The 18,993-nt window shown below is 37.4% G+C and overlaps 1 protein-coding gene across 5 annotated transcripts in view; it reads left to right on the top strand.

The window, feature by feature from the left end:
• Positions 1 to 18,993, top strand: part of DPH6 (diphthamine biosynthesis 6) — a 232,300-nt gene that overhangs the window by 115,497 nt on the left and 97,810 nt on the right. The window contains exon 7 of one of the 5 annotated variants that reach the window (XM_051822559.2): positions 13,659 to 14,375. The exons of 3 other annotated variants lie outside the window; for them this stretch is intronic. In XM_051822559.2, coding sequence (XP_051678519.2) covers positions 13,659 to 13,783 — 125 coding nt within the window. In that variant the 3' untranslated portion in view covers positions 13,784 to 14,375. Of the gene's footprint in view, positions 1 to 1,660; positions 1,795 to 13,658; positions 14,376 to 18,993 lie in introns of those variants that run through there. One more of the 5 variants, XM_051822561.2, reaches the window with a different exon arrangement.

Raw genomic sequence — 18,993 nt, 5'->3', positions numbered from 1 at the left:
GATCCAAAGCCAGGAGCCAGGAGCTTCTTCTTGGTCTCCCATGTGGGTGCAGGGGCCCAAGGACTTGTTCCATCCTCTGCTGCTTTCCCAAGCACATTAGCAGGGAGCTGGATTGGAAGTGAAGCAGCTGGATCTCCAACCAGCAGCCATATGGGATGCTAGAGCTGCAGGCAGGGGCTTGAACCCATGTGCAAGATGTTCTTTTAGACAAGTGTTCAAAATGTAAGTCCCTAATCAAATATATGGTTTATAAATATTTTCTTCTATTCTGTGGGTTTTCTGCTTATATTTTGTATGATGTCTTTTGAAGCATTAAATGTTTTTAATTTTGATGTATGTAATTTAGTTGTGTTACATGTTTCTTTGATATCATATCTAAGATCTCGTTACCTAGCTCAGTGTTGAGATTTCTTTCTTTGTTTTCTTCTAAATGTTTTGTACTTCTAGCTCTTAATTGAGGTCTGGGAGTTTCTAGTTTTGTTCTCTTCCTTTTATCTGAACTTTTCTTTACCTCTATAGTTCCTATCCCACTCAATTTTTATTTTGTTTCAGAAGCCCCTCTTCATGAATTTTTTTGTAAAATAAATAGTATTTATAGAAGTTTGTTAGGTTCTTTTTCTACATCTGTTAAAGTCATTTTGATTGCATTTCTGAAATACGTCATACTTGGTTGTCAGTTGTCTCATTTATGTATTGTATCATTTATTTATTTTCTGTTACTATTCTTTGTGGGATTTTTGTGTATATTTTCATAGGCATGATTTATCTATAGTTTTCTTTCCTAGTAGTAACAGATATGGCTATTTAAAACAATCTTTGAAGTGTTTCTTCTTTTTCTGTGATCTAGAAAGATTTTCTGTAAGATCAGTATTTATTCTTTCTGTTGTGTTTTGAAGTGTTTATCCCTTTAACCATCTGGCCATGAAGATTTTGGTGAAGGGAAGAATTTTAGTTAGAGATTCAATTATTTTGTTAGATTATAACTGTTCAGATTTTCTATTCCTAATTGGAAGGTGTACTTTTCTCTGAATTTGTTAATTACTTCTAAGTTTTGAATATTATAGGTTTAAATTATTTCCATTTCACATTTGTTCCTTTCTTCTGCTATTGTCATCCTTGTTGGTATTTATCACTTTTGATTTTGTTGATTTCTGAATTATCTGTTGTTTTTCCATTTTATTAATTATCCCTCTTATAGTTTATTGATACATGCATTTACATTACATTCTAGCCTTATTTTCCAATATTTGTTCTAAGCAATAAATTTTTCTCTAACTGCAGCTATAGTTATAGTTTCATCATCAATTCAAAATACTTTACATTTTTTTGCTGAAATTTCTTCTTCAAATCACAGTTTATTTAGAAATAGTTTGCTTAATTTCTCAACATGAGTGTTTTATATTGGTAGAAATGGTTCTTAGTTCATTTGGATTTTGATCAGATAACACATTTGGAATCTCAATTATTTGAAATTGTGAATGATTGCTATATGACTCAGTATATATTCCATTCTAGGAAACATTGCATATGTACTTGAAAATAATACTTTTCGTGTTACTTTGAGATACAATGCAGTATAATTATGGTTTAGATCAAGATGGTTACTCATGTTGTTCAGTTGTTTTTTTTTTTTTTTTTGTGGTTTTTTTTTTTTTTACAGGCAGAGTTTAGACAGTGAGAGAGAAAGAGACAGAGAGAAAGGTCTTCCTTCCGTTGGTCCCCCCAAATGACTACTATGGCCGGCGCGCTGTGCCGATCTGAAGCCAGGAGCCAGGTGCTCCGAAGCCATGCAGGTGCAGGGCCCAAGCACTTGGGCCATCCTCCACTGCCTTGCTGGGCCACAGCAGAGAGCTGGCCTGGAAGAGGAGCAACCGGGACAGAATCTGTTGCCTTGACCGGGACTAGAACCTGGGATGCCGGCGCCGCAGGCGGAGGATTAGCCTAGTGAGCCAGGGTGCCAGCCTTGTTCAGTTCTTATATACCTAGAGTTATATTTTTACTCCCAATATTAGCTGTTGGGCGAGTTGAATTAAAATTTTGTAGATTGAGTGTTTTCATTTCTGTTTTTTTTTTTTTTTTTGCTTTATTTTAAAGCTGTGTATTACTTGCATATACATTTAAAATTATTATATCTTCTGCTGGGGTAACGCTTTACCATTATGATATGTATCTATTTCTAGTTATGTTATTATTGCCTTAAGGTATAACTTGCCCAATATTGGTGAAACTAAACTAGTTTTCTATTGGCTGGTGTTTTCATTTGATTATTTCATCTTTCACTTTTACATTTTTAGTCCTGTGTTATCTTAGAAGCAACATAGAGTGGAGTTTTTCTTTCTTTTTTTTTTTCCTGACTGTTATATTTGAGTTTATATCTTCAGCTTACTGCTGTAAATTATTAGAAAATATATTTGATGTTCCTTTTTCTCTTTTTTCTTGCATTCTTTTGGATGAATCAATTACTTTCTATTGTTATATTTTCCAGTTATCCAATTATACTTTATGGGATTTTTTTTCTGTTCTTTTTCATGATTACTTTAGGGATTACTATATAAATCTTTTTATTACAAATAAGAAAATGTTACTATACTATTTCTCAAATATGCTAAGAATTTATAATATTTAACTCTATATCCCTTATGAATTTTTCTTATAGTTGCCTTACTTATAGTTCTATGCATATTTTTAGATTTACAGTATATCATTTGTTTTTGTAATATACATTTATATTTACCTGTATTCTCATGTTAAAGTCTTGTTTTCCTCTAGTATTATTTTTATTTGCTTGAATAACTTACTTTAATGCTTCTTTTAATGAGGGCTTGCTGGTAATGAATTCTGGTTTTTTTTTTTCAACATAACTATTTGGCTTTCATTTTGAAAGCCATTTTCACTAGGAACTGTACAGTGTATAGTTAATCAGAATTGTAACCAAATGATTTATGTGCTGTCTTTTTAAAATGTTCACATTTTAATTTTGTTGTTACTCTCATGATGACATTATTTTGTTTACTGTTATTTGTTTTACACAGAAAATGTTTTGGTTTCCAAGTGTTTACTAATAATTTTGATTACCATTCTTTATTGCGTTTCAAACCTCTGTTTTCAGATCATTTCTTTTATTTATTAACAACTTTTTGTTTGAAAGATTTATTTATTTTACCTGAAAGGCAAGGTTACAGAGAGGAAGAGGCAGAAGCAGAGAGAAACAGAGACAGAGAGAGGAAGAGAAAGAGAATCTTCCATCCCCTGGTTCACTCACTCCCCAAATGTCCACAAGCTGAAGCTGGCCCCCTCTGAAGCCTGGAGCCTGGAACTTCTTCCGGGTCTCCCACATGGGTGCAGAGATCCAAGGAATTGGGCCGTCTTTCTACTGCTTTCCTAGGTACATTAGCAGGGAGCTGAATCAGAAATGGAGCAGCTCGGATTGGAACTGGCACCTATGTGAGATGTCAGTACAGCAGGCAACAGGTTAATCTGTTACACCACACCGCTGGCCTGTTTGGGTTATTTTCTTGGTTATTGATGTTTATACTTTAGAAGTTCACAAAGTGAAATATATATTCATAGTTTTTATTTTCTGAAAATTACTATTTCTTCATTATTCTCAAAATATAGGGTGTTTTTTTTATTTTTTTAACTTTTATTTAATGAATATAAATTTCCAAAGTACAGCTTATGGATTACAATGGCTCTCCCGCCCATAACGTCCCTCCCACCCGCAACCCTCCCCTTTCTCGCTCCCTCTCCCCTTCCATTCACATCAAGATTCATTTTCAATTCTCTTTATATACAGAAGATCAGTTTAGCATATATTAAGTAAAGATTTCAACAGTTTGTACCCACATAGAAACACGAAGTGAAAAATACTGTTTGAGTACTAGTTAGAGCATTAAATCACAATGTACAGCACATTAAGGACAGAGATCCTACATGAGTAAGTGCACAGTGACTCCTGTTGTTGACTTAACAAATTGACACTCTTGTCTATGGCATCAGTAATCACCCTAGGCTCTTGTCATGAGTTGCCAAGGCTACGGAAGCCTTTTGAGTTCACCGACTCTGATCATATTTAGACAAGGTCGCAAAGTGGAAGTTCTCTCCTCCCTTCAGAGAAAGGTACCTCCTTCTTTAATGACCTGTTCTTTCCACTGGGATCTCACTTGTGGAGAGCTTTCATTTAGGTCATTCTCCCTCCCCCCCCCCCCCAGAGTGTCTTGGCTTTCCATGCCTAAAATACTCTCATGGGCTTTTCAGCCAGATCTGCATGCCTTAAGGGCTGATTTGGAGGCCAGAGTGCTGTTTAGGACATCCGCCATTCTATGAGTATGCTGTGTATCTCGCTTCCCATGTTGAATTGGTCTCTCCCTTTTTATTCTACCGGTTAGTATTTGCAGACACTAGTCTTGTTTATGTGATCCCTTTGACTCTTACTCCTATCATTCTGATCAATTGTGAACAGAAATTGATCACTTGGACTAGTGAGATGGCATTAGTACATGCCACCTTGATGGGATTGAATTGGAATCTTCTGGTATGTTTCTAACTCTGCTGTTTGGGGCAAGTCAGCTTGAGCATGTCCCAAATTGTGCATCTCTTCCCTCTCTTATTCCCACTCTTATATTTTACAGCAATCACTTTTCAGTGAAATTTCAACACTTAAGAATAACTGTGTATTGATTACAGTATTGAACCAAAAGTATTAAGTAAAACAAACAAACAAAAACTACTAAGAGGGATAATGTATTAAGTTGTTCATCAACAACAGGGCAAGAGCTGATCATGTCACTGTTTCTCATAGTGTTCATTTCACTTCAACAAGTTTGCTTTTTGATGCTCAGTTAGTTGTCACCGATCAGGGAGAACAAGTGGTATTTGTCCCTTTGGGACTAGCTTATTTCATTCAGCATAATGTTTTCCAGATTCCTCCATCTTGTTGCAAATGACCGGGTTTCAGTGACTGCTGTATAGTATTTTATAGAGTACATGTCCCATAATTTCTTTATCCAGTCTGCTGTTGATGGGCATTTGGGTTGGTTCCAGGTCTTAGCTATTGTGAATTGAGCTGCAATAAACATTAAGGTGCAGACAGCTTTTGTGTTTGCCAATTTAATTTCCTCTGGGTAAATTCCAAGGAGTGGTATGGCTGGGTTGTATGGTAGGGTTATATTCAGGTTTCTGAGAAATCTCCAGACTGATTTCCATAGTGGCTTAACCAGTTTGCATTCCCACCAACAGTGGGTTAGTGTCCCTTTTCCCCCACATCCTCTCCAGCATCTGTTGTTGGTAGATTTCTGAATGTGAGCCATTCTAACCGGGGTGAGGTGAAACCTCATTGTGGTTTTGATTTGCATTTCCAAAATATAGGGTGTTTTAATATATTCTGCATTGGTAATTATTTTGTCTCAGCACTGAATACATTTATACATACCATTATCTTCTGGTTTCCGGTGTTGATTCTAAGAGGTCTGCTTTTTAATGTAATTGTTTCTTTTTTTATAGATAATGCATCTCTTTTTTTTTTTTTTTTAGAGTACTTTAAGCTATGCTGTGTCCTTTGTCTATTCTGCAGTTTTAGCTAAATACACTGCTAGTTTAGGTTTCTTTTTAACTAAGTGATATACTGTGGCATCTTGAATTTGTGTGTGTATGTGTGTATATATATACTTTTTTCATCATTTCAAGAACATTCTTCCTTAGTATTTCTTTGATGTTTGTTCTTAGAGTTTCTTGGGGTAAATCTAGACTACCTACTTTGGAACTGATTTGTCTGCACTAAGGCTGGGCCTTTCTGGTATTCTGTTGAATGATATGTGTATTCAGCAACACACCACCCACTAGCTTGAACCTAGATGTTAACCAGTATTGTGTAAGATCTAGAAATTATTTAGCTCTCTACCAAGTGTTTTTTCCCCAGTTGGTATTAGCTGTTCAGCTTCATACCGTTTTACTCTAAGTATGGGCAGATTCATCTTGAAGGCTCATCTTGAAGGCCAGCTTGAGGGCCCCAGTTAGTTTTTGGAACTCTTTGTTTCTATAATTCCTGTCTCTGTTGCTCTGTTTCACAAATTCTCAGCGTCACTATCTGATGTGTTCCACTCCTCTCAGAATAATCACTGGACTCAGTTTAGAAACCTCTTCTGTGCAGTGAAGTCTGAAAATGGCTTTCAGGTAGAAACCAGCTGTCATGCCAGGATTCACATCATTCCCTTCTCTAGCGGATTGCACTTCTGCTGCATACATGTCTGGAGCCCATTGTTTGATATAATTTGTCCAGGTTTTTGGTTGCTTATGGGAAGAAGTAAAATCCTCCAAGTGTTACTTTGTGAAAGGTTTAACTGATAAATATACCACTTTTTTTACAATCCCTTTCATTTTTAAAGAATTCTTTAAACATTTCAGCATCGTCTATTCTTTTTCAGACCATTTTAATACCTAAAATCTGTGTTACACATTGTGGGCTGATTCTTATTTCCAGTACTTGATTTTCCTATTTTTGGTGATTTTTGTTGTTGTTATATGGCTAAGGTTAATCTCTCTTCACCTGTTGGGGAGAGTTTATGTGCATGTGGACTTGCTTTCTTCTTAATATTAGGAGACAGGGGATTTCACTGATTTAGGACTACCCTACCAACCTTCGAGGATTCTGCTTTTTACAGAAGTCTCAGTATAATTCCCTGCTTTAGGAAGATCCTAGTGTAAAGCTCCTGGTTGTAACTATGGTGTGAATTTTTTGCTGCAGAAAGGTTTTAGTTTTTAGGTTTGCTTTGTTGCTAATTTTAATTAATTATTTGTTTTATTTTTATTCCATAAACATTTTCTTTCTTTTCTTGTGGACTGAGTAATATATTGAGAAATAATATTTGTTAAAATCTGTGATACAGAATTTTTTTTTTTTACATCTCAAAGTTAATTTTATTTCTTTTCTCTTAAGAAACCTAATTAACTTTAAAGAATCCAAAATATTGTTAGATATTAAATTCATGGTCTTTCCAGAAAACTTTGCTTTACTTCCTTATATTTACATTTTTAGTTTCAGATAATGGAGACACTTCTAGTACTTTCCATTCTTTATGTGGTCAGAAAGTTTTTGTTTGGGTAATTTTTCTGACTTACTCAGTAACAATTCATTAAGTTCTCAATTTCTCCCTTACAGTCTATTCATGTTAGTCTTAGAATTGTCTTTTTTTCCTGCACCATGACTGAAAAAAAATCACGTGTATCCCATTATTGCTACTTTGATTTGTTTTGGTTCCTTATAGACTTTCATATATTTACATTTGAAATTTTCTCACAATACTTCCTATAAAACGTGATTTTGCAATCAACTACGTCTTTTTAAAGTGCAGAAGATAAAAAGGCATTAAAAAGAAATTTGCTAAGTTTTCTTTTAGCCTCAAAAGTAGGTCTTTGATAAATTTTTTTTAACATTTATTTAATGAATATAAATTTCCAAAGTACGATTTATAGATTACAATGGCTTCCCCCCATACCGTCCCTCCCACCCACAACCCTCCCCTTTCCCACTCCCTCTCCCCTTCCATTCACATCAAGATTCATTTTCGATTATCTTAATATACAGAAGATCAGCTTAGTATACATTAAAGTAAGGATTTCAACAGTTTGCTCCCACACAGAAACATAAAGTGAAAAATAATAGATGATTTTTTTTTTAAATGATGATGAAATCAGATCAGACCTATTGTCATGTTTAATCCCAGTGAGAGTCAAGTTGGGAGTTGATAATTTCTTTTTTTTTTTTTTTTTTTTTTTTACAGAAGATCAGTTTAGTATACATTAAGTAAAGATTTCAACAGTTTGTACCCACATAGAAACACAAAGTGAAAAATACTGTTTGAGTACTCGTTATAGCATTAAATCTCAATGCACAGCACATTAAGGACAGAGATCCTACATGAGGAGTAAGTGCACAGTGACTCCTGTTGTTGACTTTACCAATTGACACTCCTGTCTATGGCATCAGTAATCTCCCTATGCTCCAGTCATGAGTTCCCAAGGCTATGGAAGCCCTCTGAGTTCTCCGATTCTTATCTTGTTTAGACAAGGTCATAGTCAAAGTGGAGGTTCTCTCCTCCCTTCAGAGAAAGGTACCTCCTTCTTTGAAGACCTGTTCTTTCCACTGGGATCTCACTCACAGAGATCTTTTGCCAGAGTGTCTTGGCTTTCCATGCCTGAAATACTCTCATGGGCTTTTCAGCCAGCTCCGAATGCCTTTAGGGCTGATTCTGAGGCCAGAGTGCTGTTTAGGACATCTGCCATTCTATGAGTCTGCTGAGTGTCTCACTTCCCATGTTGGATCACTCTCCCCTTTATTTATTCTATCGGTTAGTGTTAGCAGGTACTAGACTTGTTTATGTGCTCCCTTTGACTCTTAGTCCTTTCATTATGATCAATTGTGAACTGAAATTGATCACTTGGAATAGTGAGATGGCATTGGTACATGCCACCTTGATGGGATTGAATTGGAATCCCCTGGTATGTTTCTAACTCTACCATTTGGGGCAAGTCAGCTTGAGCATGTCCCAAATTATACATCTCTTCCCTCTCTTATTCCCACTCTTATGTTTAACAGGGATCACATTTCAGTTAATTTCCAACACTTAAGAATAACTGTGTGATAATTACAGAATTAAACCAGTCATATTAAGTAGAACAGACAAAAAAAATACTAAGAGGGATAATGTATTAAGTTGTCCATTAACAGTCAGGGCTATGCTGATCAAGTCACCGTTTCCCATAGTGTCCATTTCACTTCAGGAGGTTTCCTTTTTGGTGTTCAGTCAGTTGTCACCGATCAGGGAGAACATATGGTATTTGTCCCTTTGGGATTGGCTTATTTCACTCAGCATGATGTGTTCCAGATTCCTCCATTTTGTTGCAAATGACTGGATTTCGTTGTTTCTTACTGCAGTATAGTATTCTAAAGAGTACATATCCCATAATTTCTTTATCCAGTCTACTGTTGATGGGCATTTAGGTTGGTTCCAGGTCTTAGCTATTGTGAATTGAGCTGCAATAAACATTAGGCTGCAGACCGCTTTTTTGTTTGCCAATTTAAATTCCTTTGGGTAAATTCCAAGGAGTGGTATGGCTGGGTCGAACGGTAGGGTTATCTTCAGGTTTCTGAGGAATCTCCAGACTGATTTCCATAGTGGTTTGACCAGTTTGCATTCCCACCAACAGTGAGTTAGTGTCCCTTTTCCCCCACATCCTCGCCAGCATCTGTTGTTGGTAGATTTCTGAATGTGAGCCATTCTAACCGGGGTGAGGTGAAACCTCATTGTGGTTTTGATTTGCATTTCCCTGATTGCTAATGACCTTGAACATTTTTTCATGTGCCTGTTGGCCATTTGGATTTCCTCTTTTGAAAAATGTCTATTGAGGTCCTTGGCCCATCTCTTAAGTGGGTTGTTGGTTTTGTTTTTGTGGAGTTTCTTGATCTCTTTGTAGATTCTGGTTATTAACCCTTTATCAGTTGCATAGTTTGCAAATATTTTTTCCCATTCTGTCGGTTGTCTCTTCACTCTCCTGACTGTTTCTTTTGCAGTACAGAAACTTCTCAGTTTGATGCAATCCCAATAGTTGATTTTGGCTTTGACTGCCTGTGCCTCCCGGGTTTTTCCAGAAATTCTTTGCCTGTGCCAATATCTTGAAGGGTTTCTCCAATGTTCTCTAGTAACTTGATGGTGTCAGGTCGTAGATTTAGGTCTTTAATCCATGTTGAGTGGATTTTTGTGTAAGGTGTAAGGTAGGGGTCTTGCTTCATGATTCTGCACGTGGAGATCCAGTTTTCCCAGCACCATTTATTGAAGAGACTTTCCTTGCTCCAGGAATTAGTTTTAGATCCTTGATCAAATATAAGCTGGCTGTAGATGTTTGGGTTGATTTCTGGTATTTCAATTCTGTTCCATTGGTCTATCCATCTGTTTCTGTACCAGTACCATGCTGTTTTGATTACAACTGCCCTGTAGTATGTCCTGAAATCTGGTATTGTGATGCCTCTGGCTTTGTTTTTGTTGTACAAGATTGCTTTAGCTATTCGAGGTCTCTTGTGCCTCCATATAAATTTCAGCACCATTTTTTCCAGATCTGAGAAGAAGGTCTTCTGTATCTTGATTGGTATTGCATTGAATTTAAAAATTGCTTTTGGGAAAATGGACATTTTGATGATATTGATTCTTCCAATCCATGAGCATGGAAGATTTTTCCATTTCTTGGTATCCTCTTCTATTTCTTTCTTTAAGGTTTTGTAATTTTCATCGTAGAGATCTTGAACTTCTTTGGTTAAGTTTATTCCAAGGTATTTGATTGTTTTTGTAGCTATTGTGAATGGGATTGATCTTACAAGTTCTTCCTCAGCCATGGCATTGTCTGTGTATACAAAGGCTGTTGATTTTTGTGCATTGATTTTATACCCTGCTGCTTTGCCAAAATCTTCTATGAGTTCCAATAGTCTCTTAGTAGAGTTCTTTGGGTCCCCTAAATAAAGAATCATGTCATCTGCAAAGAGGGATAGTTTGAGTTCTTCCTTCCCAATTTGTATCCCTTTAATTTCTTTTTCTTGCCTAATAGCTCTGGCTAGAACCTCCAGAACTATATTGAATAGCAGTGGTGAGAGTGGACATCCCTGTCTGGTACCAGATCTCAGTCGAAATGCTTCCAACTTTTCCCCATTCAATAGGATGTTGGCCGTGGGTTTTTCATAGATTGCTTTGATTGTATTGAGGAATGTTCCTTCCAGACCCAGTTTGCTGATTTTTTGGAATGTTTTTCTTGATTCAATCCTGTTGATTTCTTCTCTGATTTTAATTATTTCTCTTCTCCTACTAGATTTGGGTCTGGTTTGCTGTAGGTTTTCTAGATCCTTGAGGTGAATTGAAAGCTCATCTATTTGGTGCCTTTCCATTTCTTGATGTAGGCACCTATTGATATAAACTTTCCTCTTAACACTGCTTTTGCTGTATCCCATAAGTTTGGGTATGTTGTGCTTTTATCCCCATTTACTTCCAAAAAATTTTTGATTTCTCTTTTAATTTCTTCAATGACCCATTGTTCATTCAGGAGCATGTTGTTCAATCTCCATGTGTTTGCGTATGCTCTAGGGATTCCTGAGTTGCTAATTTCCAACTTCATTCCTTTATGGTCTGAGAAGCTGCATGGTATGATTCTAATTCTTTTGAATTTGCTGAGACTTGCTTTATGGCCTAGTATGTGGTCAATCCTAGAGAAGGTTCCATGTACTGCTGAGAAGAATGTATAATCTTTAGCTGTAGGATTGAAAGTTCTGTAGATATCTGTTAGATCCATTTGGGCTATAGTGTCGTTTAAATCTACTGTATCCTTGTTGATCTTCTGTCCTATTGATCTGTCTATTTCTGAGAGTGGAGTATTGAAGTCCCCCAGTACTATTGTATTGGGGTCTAAGTCTCCCTTTAAGTCCGTTAACAAATCTTTTAGATAAACCGGTGCCCTGTAGTTAGGTGCATATACATTGATAATTGTTATATCTTCCTGTTGAATTGATCCCTTAATCATTATGTAGTGTCCCTCTTTGTGTCTCTTAACGGTTTTTGTGGTAAAGTTTATGTTGTCTGATATTAAGATGGCTACGCCCGCTCTTTTTTCATTTCTGATGGCATGGTATATCTTTTTCCAGCCTTTCACTTTCAGTCTGTATGGATCTTTGTTGGAAAGATGTGTTTCTTGTAAGCAGCAAATAGATGGGTTTTGTTCCTTAACCCAATCAGCCAATCGGTGTCTTTTAACTGGACAGTTCAGGCCATTCACGTTCAATGTGACTAATGATAAGTGGTAACTTTGCCCTGCCATTTGCCAAAGATAAGTTCTAATATATGCTTTGAATTCCCTGTAATCTTTTGCTGTGAGGTTTCCTTCCTTGGTTTCCTTCCTTTACCTTCTTTCATATTGATGACCGTGTTTCTGTGTTTCTGTGTGTAACACATCTTTAAGCATCTTTTGCAGGGCTGGACGAGTGGCGACAAATTCTTTCAATTTCTGTTTGCTATGAAAAGTCTTTATTTCACCTTCATTCACAAATGAGAGCTTTGCAGGATATAATATTCTGGGCTGGCAGTTGTTCTCTCTTAGTACCTGGGCTATATCTTGCCATTCCCTCCTAGCTTGTAGAGTTTCTGATGAGAAGTCAGCTGTGAGTCTGATTGGAGATCCTCTGAGAGTAATCTGACGTTTCTCTCTTGCACATTTTAGGATCTTTTCTTTATGTTTCACTGTGGAGAGTTTAATTACAACGTGTCGTGGTGAGGATCTCTTTTGGTTGTGTTTATTAGGGGTTCTGTGAGCTTCCTGTACTAGGATTTCTCTGTCCTTCTCCAAACCTGGGAAATTTTCTGCTAATATCTCACTAAAAAGGCCTTCTAATCCTTTCTCCCTCTCCATGCCTTCAGAAACTCCTAGAACCCGAATGTTGGGTTTTTTAATAGTATCCTGAAGATTCCCGACAATATGTTTTAGATTTCTAATTTCCTCTTCTTTTCTTTGGTCTGACTGTGTCCTTTCCTGTTCTCTGTCTTCTAAGTCCGATATTCTCTCTTCTGCTTCACCCATTCTGTTTGTAAGGCTCTCTATTGTGTTTTTCATTTGATCTATTGAATTCTTCATTTCATTATGATTTCTCGTCACTATCACAGTTTCTTGTTGTACTAGTTGTTTCGTTTCATTTTGATTCCTCCTTAATATTTCATTTTCATGAGAGAGATTTTCTATCTTGTCCATTAAGGATTTCTGTAGTTCAAGAATTTGTTTTTGAGAACTTCTTAATGTTCTTATCAATTTTTTGAGATCTGCTTCTTTCATTTCTTCTATGTCATCATCTTCATAATCTTGAATTGGGGTGTCTTTTTCATTTGAGGGCGTCATGGTGACTTCCTTGTTTTTATTACCTTGGTTTTTGCGTTTGTTATTTGGCATATTGGAGATATTTGGTTTCTTCACTGTGGTGCTTTTTCTTGTTATACTATGACTCTAGATTAAGTGGACTATCTGTTTTTGATGGAGCCTTAGGGCTTGAGATGGGTGTGGCCTGAGAGCTCTGTTTGGTGTGCCAAAGGTGACACTCCCAGGTTAGGCGTGGTAAACCTCTCTCTCTCTCTCTCTTTCTTTTTTTTTGAAGGGAAGTTATTCTGCACAGCTGAACGAAGTTGGAGGTAGTTAGCAGGCAAATGATATACCCACAGGAGCCAGAGATCAGAAGCTCTTTCTCAAGGACCACACAGGGAATCTGTTCAGCCCTCAGAGTGGGCTCAAATTCTCCTTCAGTCTCCCACTGGGTTGCCAAAGTTACGGAATTGTAGCGTCTCTGGAGAGTGCTCACGTGAATTCCGTGAGTTCTCTCCCCCACTGTCTCTTTTTTCACAGTCTCAATTCAGTAGCACCACAAATTTACTAGGTCCTAATCTCCTGTTAATTTGCCCCGCCCAGAGTCAGGTTTTTCTGCTAGGCTCAGGGCCGGTGCAGACCTGAGGTCGCTCTGCTTATGACGTATGTCCAAGATGGCGCCTGCTCTTTGTCTTGCTCGCCCTTGAGAGGTGAGCGGAGAGAGAGAAACCCGTGTCCGTACCAGTCACCTTTTTTTTTTTTTTCCTCTCTCTCTCTTCCAGCTAGCCTGGTGAACTTCCCCCCCCCCGGGGGGGTCGTTCCCTCTAGTCTCCTCTCTCCGCTTGCCTGCTGGTGTCTCGGGCTATTGAGGTTTGGCTCACCTCGCGTTCCAGCGCTGGTGTGTTGAGTCTGCCGCTGATGTCCCGAACTGTGGGCTCCCACACTCTCCACGCAGGTCTGCTCCCCTTCCAGCGCCGATGTGTGGACTCGGAGCCCTGGACTTCCCAAGCCTCCCCGCTGTTGTCTGTGTGGCACGCACTCCCCTTCGAGCACTGTCGCGCAGACCCTGCGGCTCGGTTCCGCGGCTCGGCTTCCGCGCGGTGGGCGACCTTGTTCTCCCAGTAGGTCCTCCGATTCACGGTCACTCGATCCAGAAGGGTTTCCTCTGCAATATTTTCCTGGTTCTTTTTTCTGAGGCTACCGTAACTCCCCTTTTATTAAACTAAATTTTCCCGGACTATCGGCGCGCGCCCTCACTATTCCGCCATCTTGGCTCCGCCCCCATGATACAGAAATATTTTTGTGGCAGAGTCATGTAACTAGTTGCCCATTCTCCTGGGAATGTATTTTATGTTGTTTCTCACAACTGATCATTACTTAACTCATTCAAAAATAATCATTATTTTGATATTAATAATGGGATTATTGAAACCTTTCATTGCATTTTCCTTCTATATTGTTGCCAGCTGAATATGGAAATAAAGTTTTATTGGAACACAGCCATGCTCATTTATTTACATATTTTATGGCTATTTTTCATGGCACAACAGATGATCTGAGTAATTGTGAAACTAGTTTCCAATGCCAATGATTGGATGTTCTGGAGTGGAGCGTGGTGTTGGAATTTGTTAAGGTTACCAAGTAGGCCGGTGCCGCGGCTCACTAGGCTAATCCTCCGCCTTGTGGCGCCAGCACACCGGGTTCTAGTCCCGGTCGGGGCGCCGGATTCTGTCCCGGTTGCCCCTCTTCCAGGCCAGCTCTCTGCTGTGGCCCGGGAGTGCAGTGGAGGATGGCCCAAGTGCTTGGGCCCTGCACCCCATTGGAGACCAGGATAAGTACCTGGCTCCTGCCTTCAGATAGGCACGGTGCGCTGGCCGTGGCGGCCATTGGAGGGTGAACCAACAGCAAAGGAAGACCTTTCTCTCTGTCTCTCTTTCTCACTGTCCACTCTGCCTGTCAAAAAAATTTAAAAAAAAAAAAAGGTTACCAAGTAATTCATTCTAAAGGACAGTCGAGATTAAGGACCATTCTGTCCTTGTTAGAATAATCTGCTGTGGTATCTCTTAGACTTCTCAGAGTATGCCTAGTATCAAAATGCTGGTCCAAAAAATGCATTCCTCTAATCGTTTTCCTCTGATTATTATAAGAAAAAGATATTTTATATTAATCTGGGGCTTTGTAGTCTGTGGCATATTGCTGATTATACAGCTTAGCTTACCTAGCACTTTTTTATTTTATTATGGCTTCACTAGATCATCAGCAATATTAACAGCCCAAAGACAATACCAGTAATTTTAACACTTCACTTTGTGTTCTTAGTCTTGTAACCTACAGAATTCACTTAATCCCATTTTATTGCCTCCACTTTCCTATGTGTTAGTATTTATTCTATTAAACATGTAAGTACTGAAGTGAGACCATATGCATGATATATTTTTGAGTAGTTTAAGATGTTATATGCACTATTATTTCTAGACAAGCAATAATTAATAATAAATAATAGCAATAATTATAAGTAACTTTTGCAATTATGTGATATTTGTAACTAAGTAAACTGATTGGTTAAGCTTTTCTCATAACCTTGATTTGCTGTTTTTCATTTTCCTGCTTGGTAAAGAAGAAGCTTGAGTGTTGTGTTCATGTAACTGTGGTGCAGTATAAATGCCATACCTTGTGTTCTTTTCCCCATTCTTGAAAACCATTGGAATTTTCACCCACAGCAATTGGCATCTAGAGAAGAAAAGTAAAGCCTGTGGTTTTCACTGGAGCTAGAACTGGGAGATTCTCTGTTATTTTTTTGAAAGGTTCATAAAAGTGTCTAAACTGTAGTTAAATATTGAGGCTTTTTGACTTCCTAGGTTGCACTTGCTAATCTCACATTTTTATTTACTTTGTTAAAGGTGTTACAGATGAGATACATCTATATATTTTAGGAAGGTGGGGTAGTATTACAACTCTACCTAACAATGTTTTAAACTGAGCTTAAAATATTTAACTTGAAGTATACTAGAAATATATTCACTGTTGACATTGATGATGACTGAGTGATTTTTCTAAAAGGAAATGTTTGTATTAAGCAGTTAAAATCATAAGTATAATGGTTATTACACTAAGCCCAGCTTTATAATCTTAAAATGTCACAAATAATTTTAGAGTATAATTAGATTGAAAATCACTGATTTTATTTCATTTCATTTTTGGCTACAGGTTAAAAAAAAATCTTATCCGAATAAATTTCTCACCTGCCTTGAGCAGGAGTAATTAGATGTAAGCAAATTCAATGGAGCCTGAATGCTCTGGGGTCATTCGGCTGTGCTTCAGTAATTACATTTTATTTTTGTTGGTATCAGGTTGTTTAATGTATGAAGTAGCAAAAAAGTTAAAGTATTCATTGCTTATTTGTCTTTTAGGTAAATAACTGTAGGTATTTTATGTTCCAAGTAGCAATAAATGCATCTACAATAATAGATTCCAATCAGGAAAAATCAATTCTGTAGATATTATTAAAGTATTAGATCTGTGTTCTTCATTCATTAACATTAACAGGACATCAAACTACTTTCCTTTTTTCTCCATTCATTCGGTTTTCTTTCACTGAAAAATTTCATGATTCACTTAAACAGCATGTATTTGAATAGGTAAATATTATTTTTGATTACTTCTTTTCTACTTCATTTTTGACAAATTAATAAGATTAACATGCTCTTAGACTCATATCCACATTAGGAAACTAACATTTGCATCTTTTTCTTTCTTACAATCTAAGTTTGGCTCTTCTGTTTACAATTTCCAAGGATCCAATACCAACTCAATCACCATTGTGATTTTGCAACAGTAATTCATGATAACAATATACTAAAATAACAGAGAAAAAAGCATCACTAGAGTATTATACATATTTGGAATAGCTTTCTTACTTCACATAAATAATTTAGTATTGAATTCTGTTGATATTTAAAATGTGATTTAATTTACCTATGAGAGAGTTTAGATATTAAATGTTTATAAAGAAGCAAATGTGGAAAAATGCTCAAATTTGTTAAATATTTGTATGATCACTAAACTCTACTTTTCTGTATTATCTGGAGTGTCAAGATGAAATAAAAATAAGTTCATGGAAAATGGAATTAAAAGATCAGTTTATTTTGGTACAAAAGTTTTGAAATCCACAAACAGTTTTTCCATAATATTATCTGAACCTTTTAAAGAAATTTGCATATTTATGATTTCAAGACATTTTTCACCAATCTTTGAGATTAAATATGGCTGAATAAGAAAAACATGCTGATATTGACCACAGGACAATACCAGAAGAAAAGAGGAGGAACCACATTCTCAGGGGACAGTTGGAGAGAAGTTTTCAGTGGAAAGTCTGCAGACTCTGTGGAGCAGCGGGGCACTGTCCAACAATTCAGTAGCTAGCAGGACACTGCCAGTGACTCGCATACCCGGTGGCTAATGGTAATGCCATCTTGTCAGAGTGATAAGAGGAACCTAAAGCAACCAGCACAACACTGGTGATATTGTCTGAGGAAGAACTTCGTGATCCCCACTGTCTTTGAAACCAACCTGAAGAGCTGGTGGGGGGCAGGGTGTCCACCTAACCTTTTGGACAAAGCACCTGGTAACCAACAGGAGGGAAGCAGCATCTTAATAAGGAGACTGGAGGCTCTTGAGGTCTGCATGACACTGATAGAATTTTTCAGAGATAAATCCATGGTCCCCACTGACTTTGAGGTCAGTCTGGTGAATTGGCAAGGGGTAGGTATATATGAGTCTTTGGGAAATCACTGGGTCCAGCTCCAGAAGCTAAGAATTCCCAGAGTGCTGTGGAGGATAATCACTGAGAGCTCCTTACTCAAACTAAGGAGCACAGAGATCCTTTGGGTTGTTTGAGAGCCTGAGCAGATGTGGGTTCACACTGGACAGTTGGCTTAATTGGCAGAGAAGGGCTGAGACAAAACACAACAGCAGGTGTAATCATGGCCTCCGTTCTGCTGATGATAGAGGAGATCTACTATGCCCAATTTGGTTATCACTCTGGACTCTTGCCCCAACAGCAAGCACTGGCCAGAACTCCATGGCCCCACCAACACACACCTCTGGATATCTGCTGAAGGAGCAGGCATTCCACTAAGCCATAGAGGCACTTTTCAAAGAACAAAGCCTTCAGAGGAGAAAACCAACAATTTTTTCACAAATGTATAAAAATAAGCATAGAAATACAGGAAACATGAATAAGGAAGACAATTTAACTCCCCAAAAGAGCCCAACACTTCAATATTAGAAGGTGAAGATGAAAGAATCAATGAAATAGCACAAAAGGAATTTAAGAGAATGATCATAAGATTACTCAAAACCACAGAGAAGCAAATACATGAGCTAAAGAAATCCATACAATACATGGATGAGAAATTCTACCAGGAGATAGAGATATTAATGAAACATTGAGGCAAAATAAAGAATATTTGATCTACAAGAAAAATTTTTGGAAATCTCTCAGACAAAAAAAGAGAAACAATTGGTAAACTGGAATCAGCGTTCAAGATTTATGGGATAAAATCAAATGACCAAAGTTAAGTGTCTTAAGAGTTCTTGAAGGTCTAGAAATACTGAGTGGCTTAGAAGATTCATTCAGGGAAATAATAGCAGAAAATTTTCCTAATTTGGATAAAGATCTGAACATCCAAGTACAAAAAGCACATAGAGCCCCTAATAGTCATGATTATAAAAGATCTTCACCACAACACATTACAATCAAACTTTTAAAAGTGAAACATAAAAGAATCTAAAATGTGTTAGAGAGAAATGCCTGATTACCTTTAAATGATCACAAATTAGATTGACAGATTTATCATCAGAAACCTTGCAGGCTAGGAGAGAATGGAGAAACATAGTTCAAGTCCTAAAAGAAAAAAAAAAAACTGTCAATCTAGAATACTCTACACAGCCAAATTCATTTGTCAATGAAAGTAGAGTTAATACTTTCCAAATAAACAAAAATTGAAAGAATTTTTTTTTGACAGGCAGAGTGGACAGTGAGATAGAGAGACAGAGAGAAAGGTCTTCCTTTTCTGTTGGTTCACCCTGCAATGGCTGGCGTACCACGCTGATCTG

This window comes from Oryctolagus cuniculus, chromosome 12 (assembly GCF_964237555.1).
Source record: "Oryctolagus cuniculus chromosome 12, mOryCun1.1, whole genome shotgun sequence".
NCBI classification, from domain to species: Eukaryota; Metazoa; Chordata; class Mammalia; order Lagomorpha; family Leporidae; genus Oryctolagus; species Oryctolagus cuniculus.
Note: the sequence above shows the minus strand (reverse complement) of the source record. Positions and strands in the feature narration are given on the sequence as shown.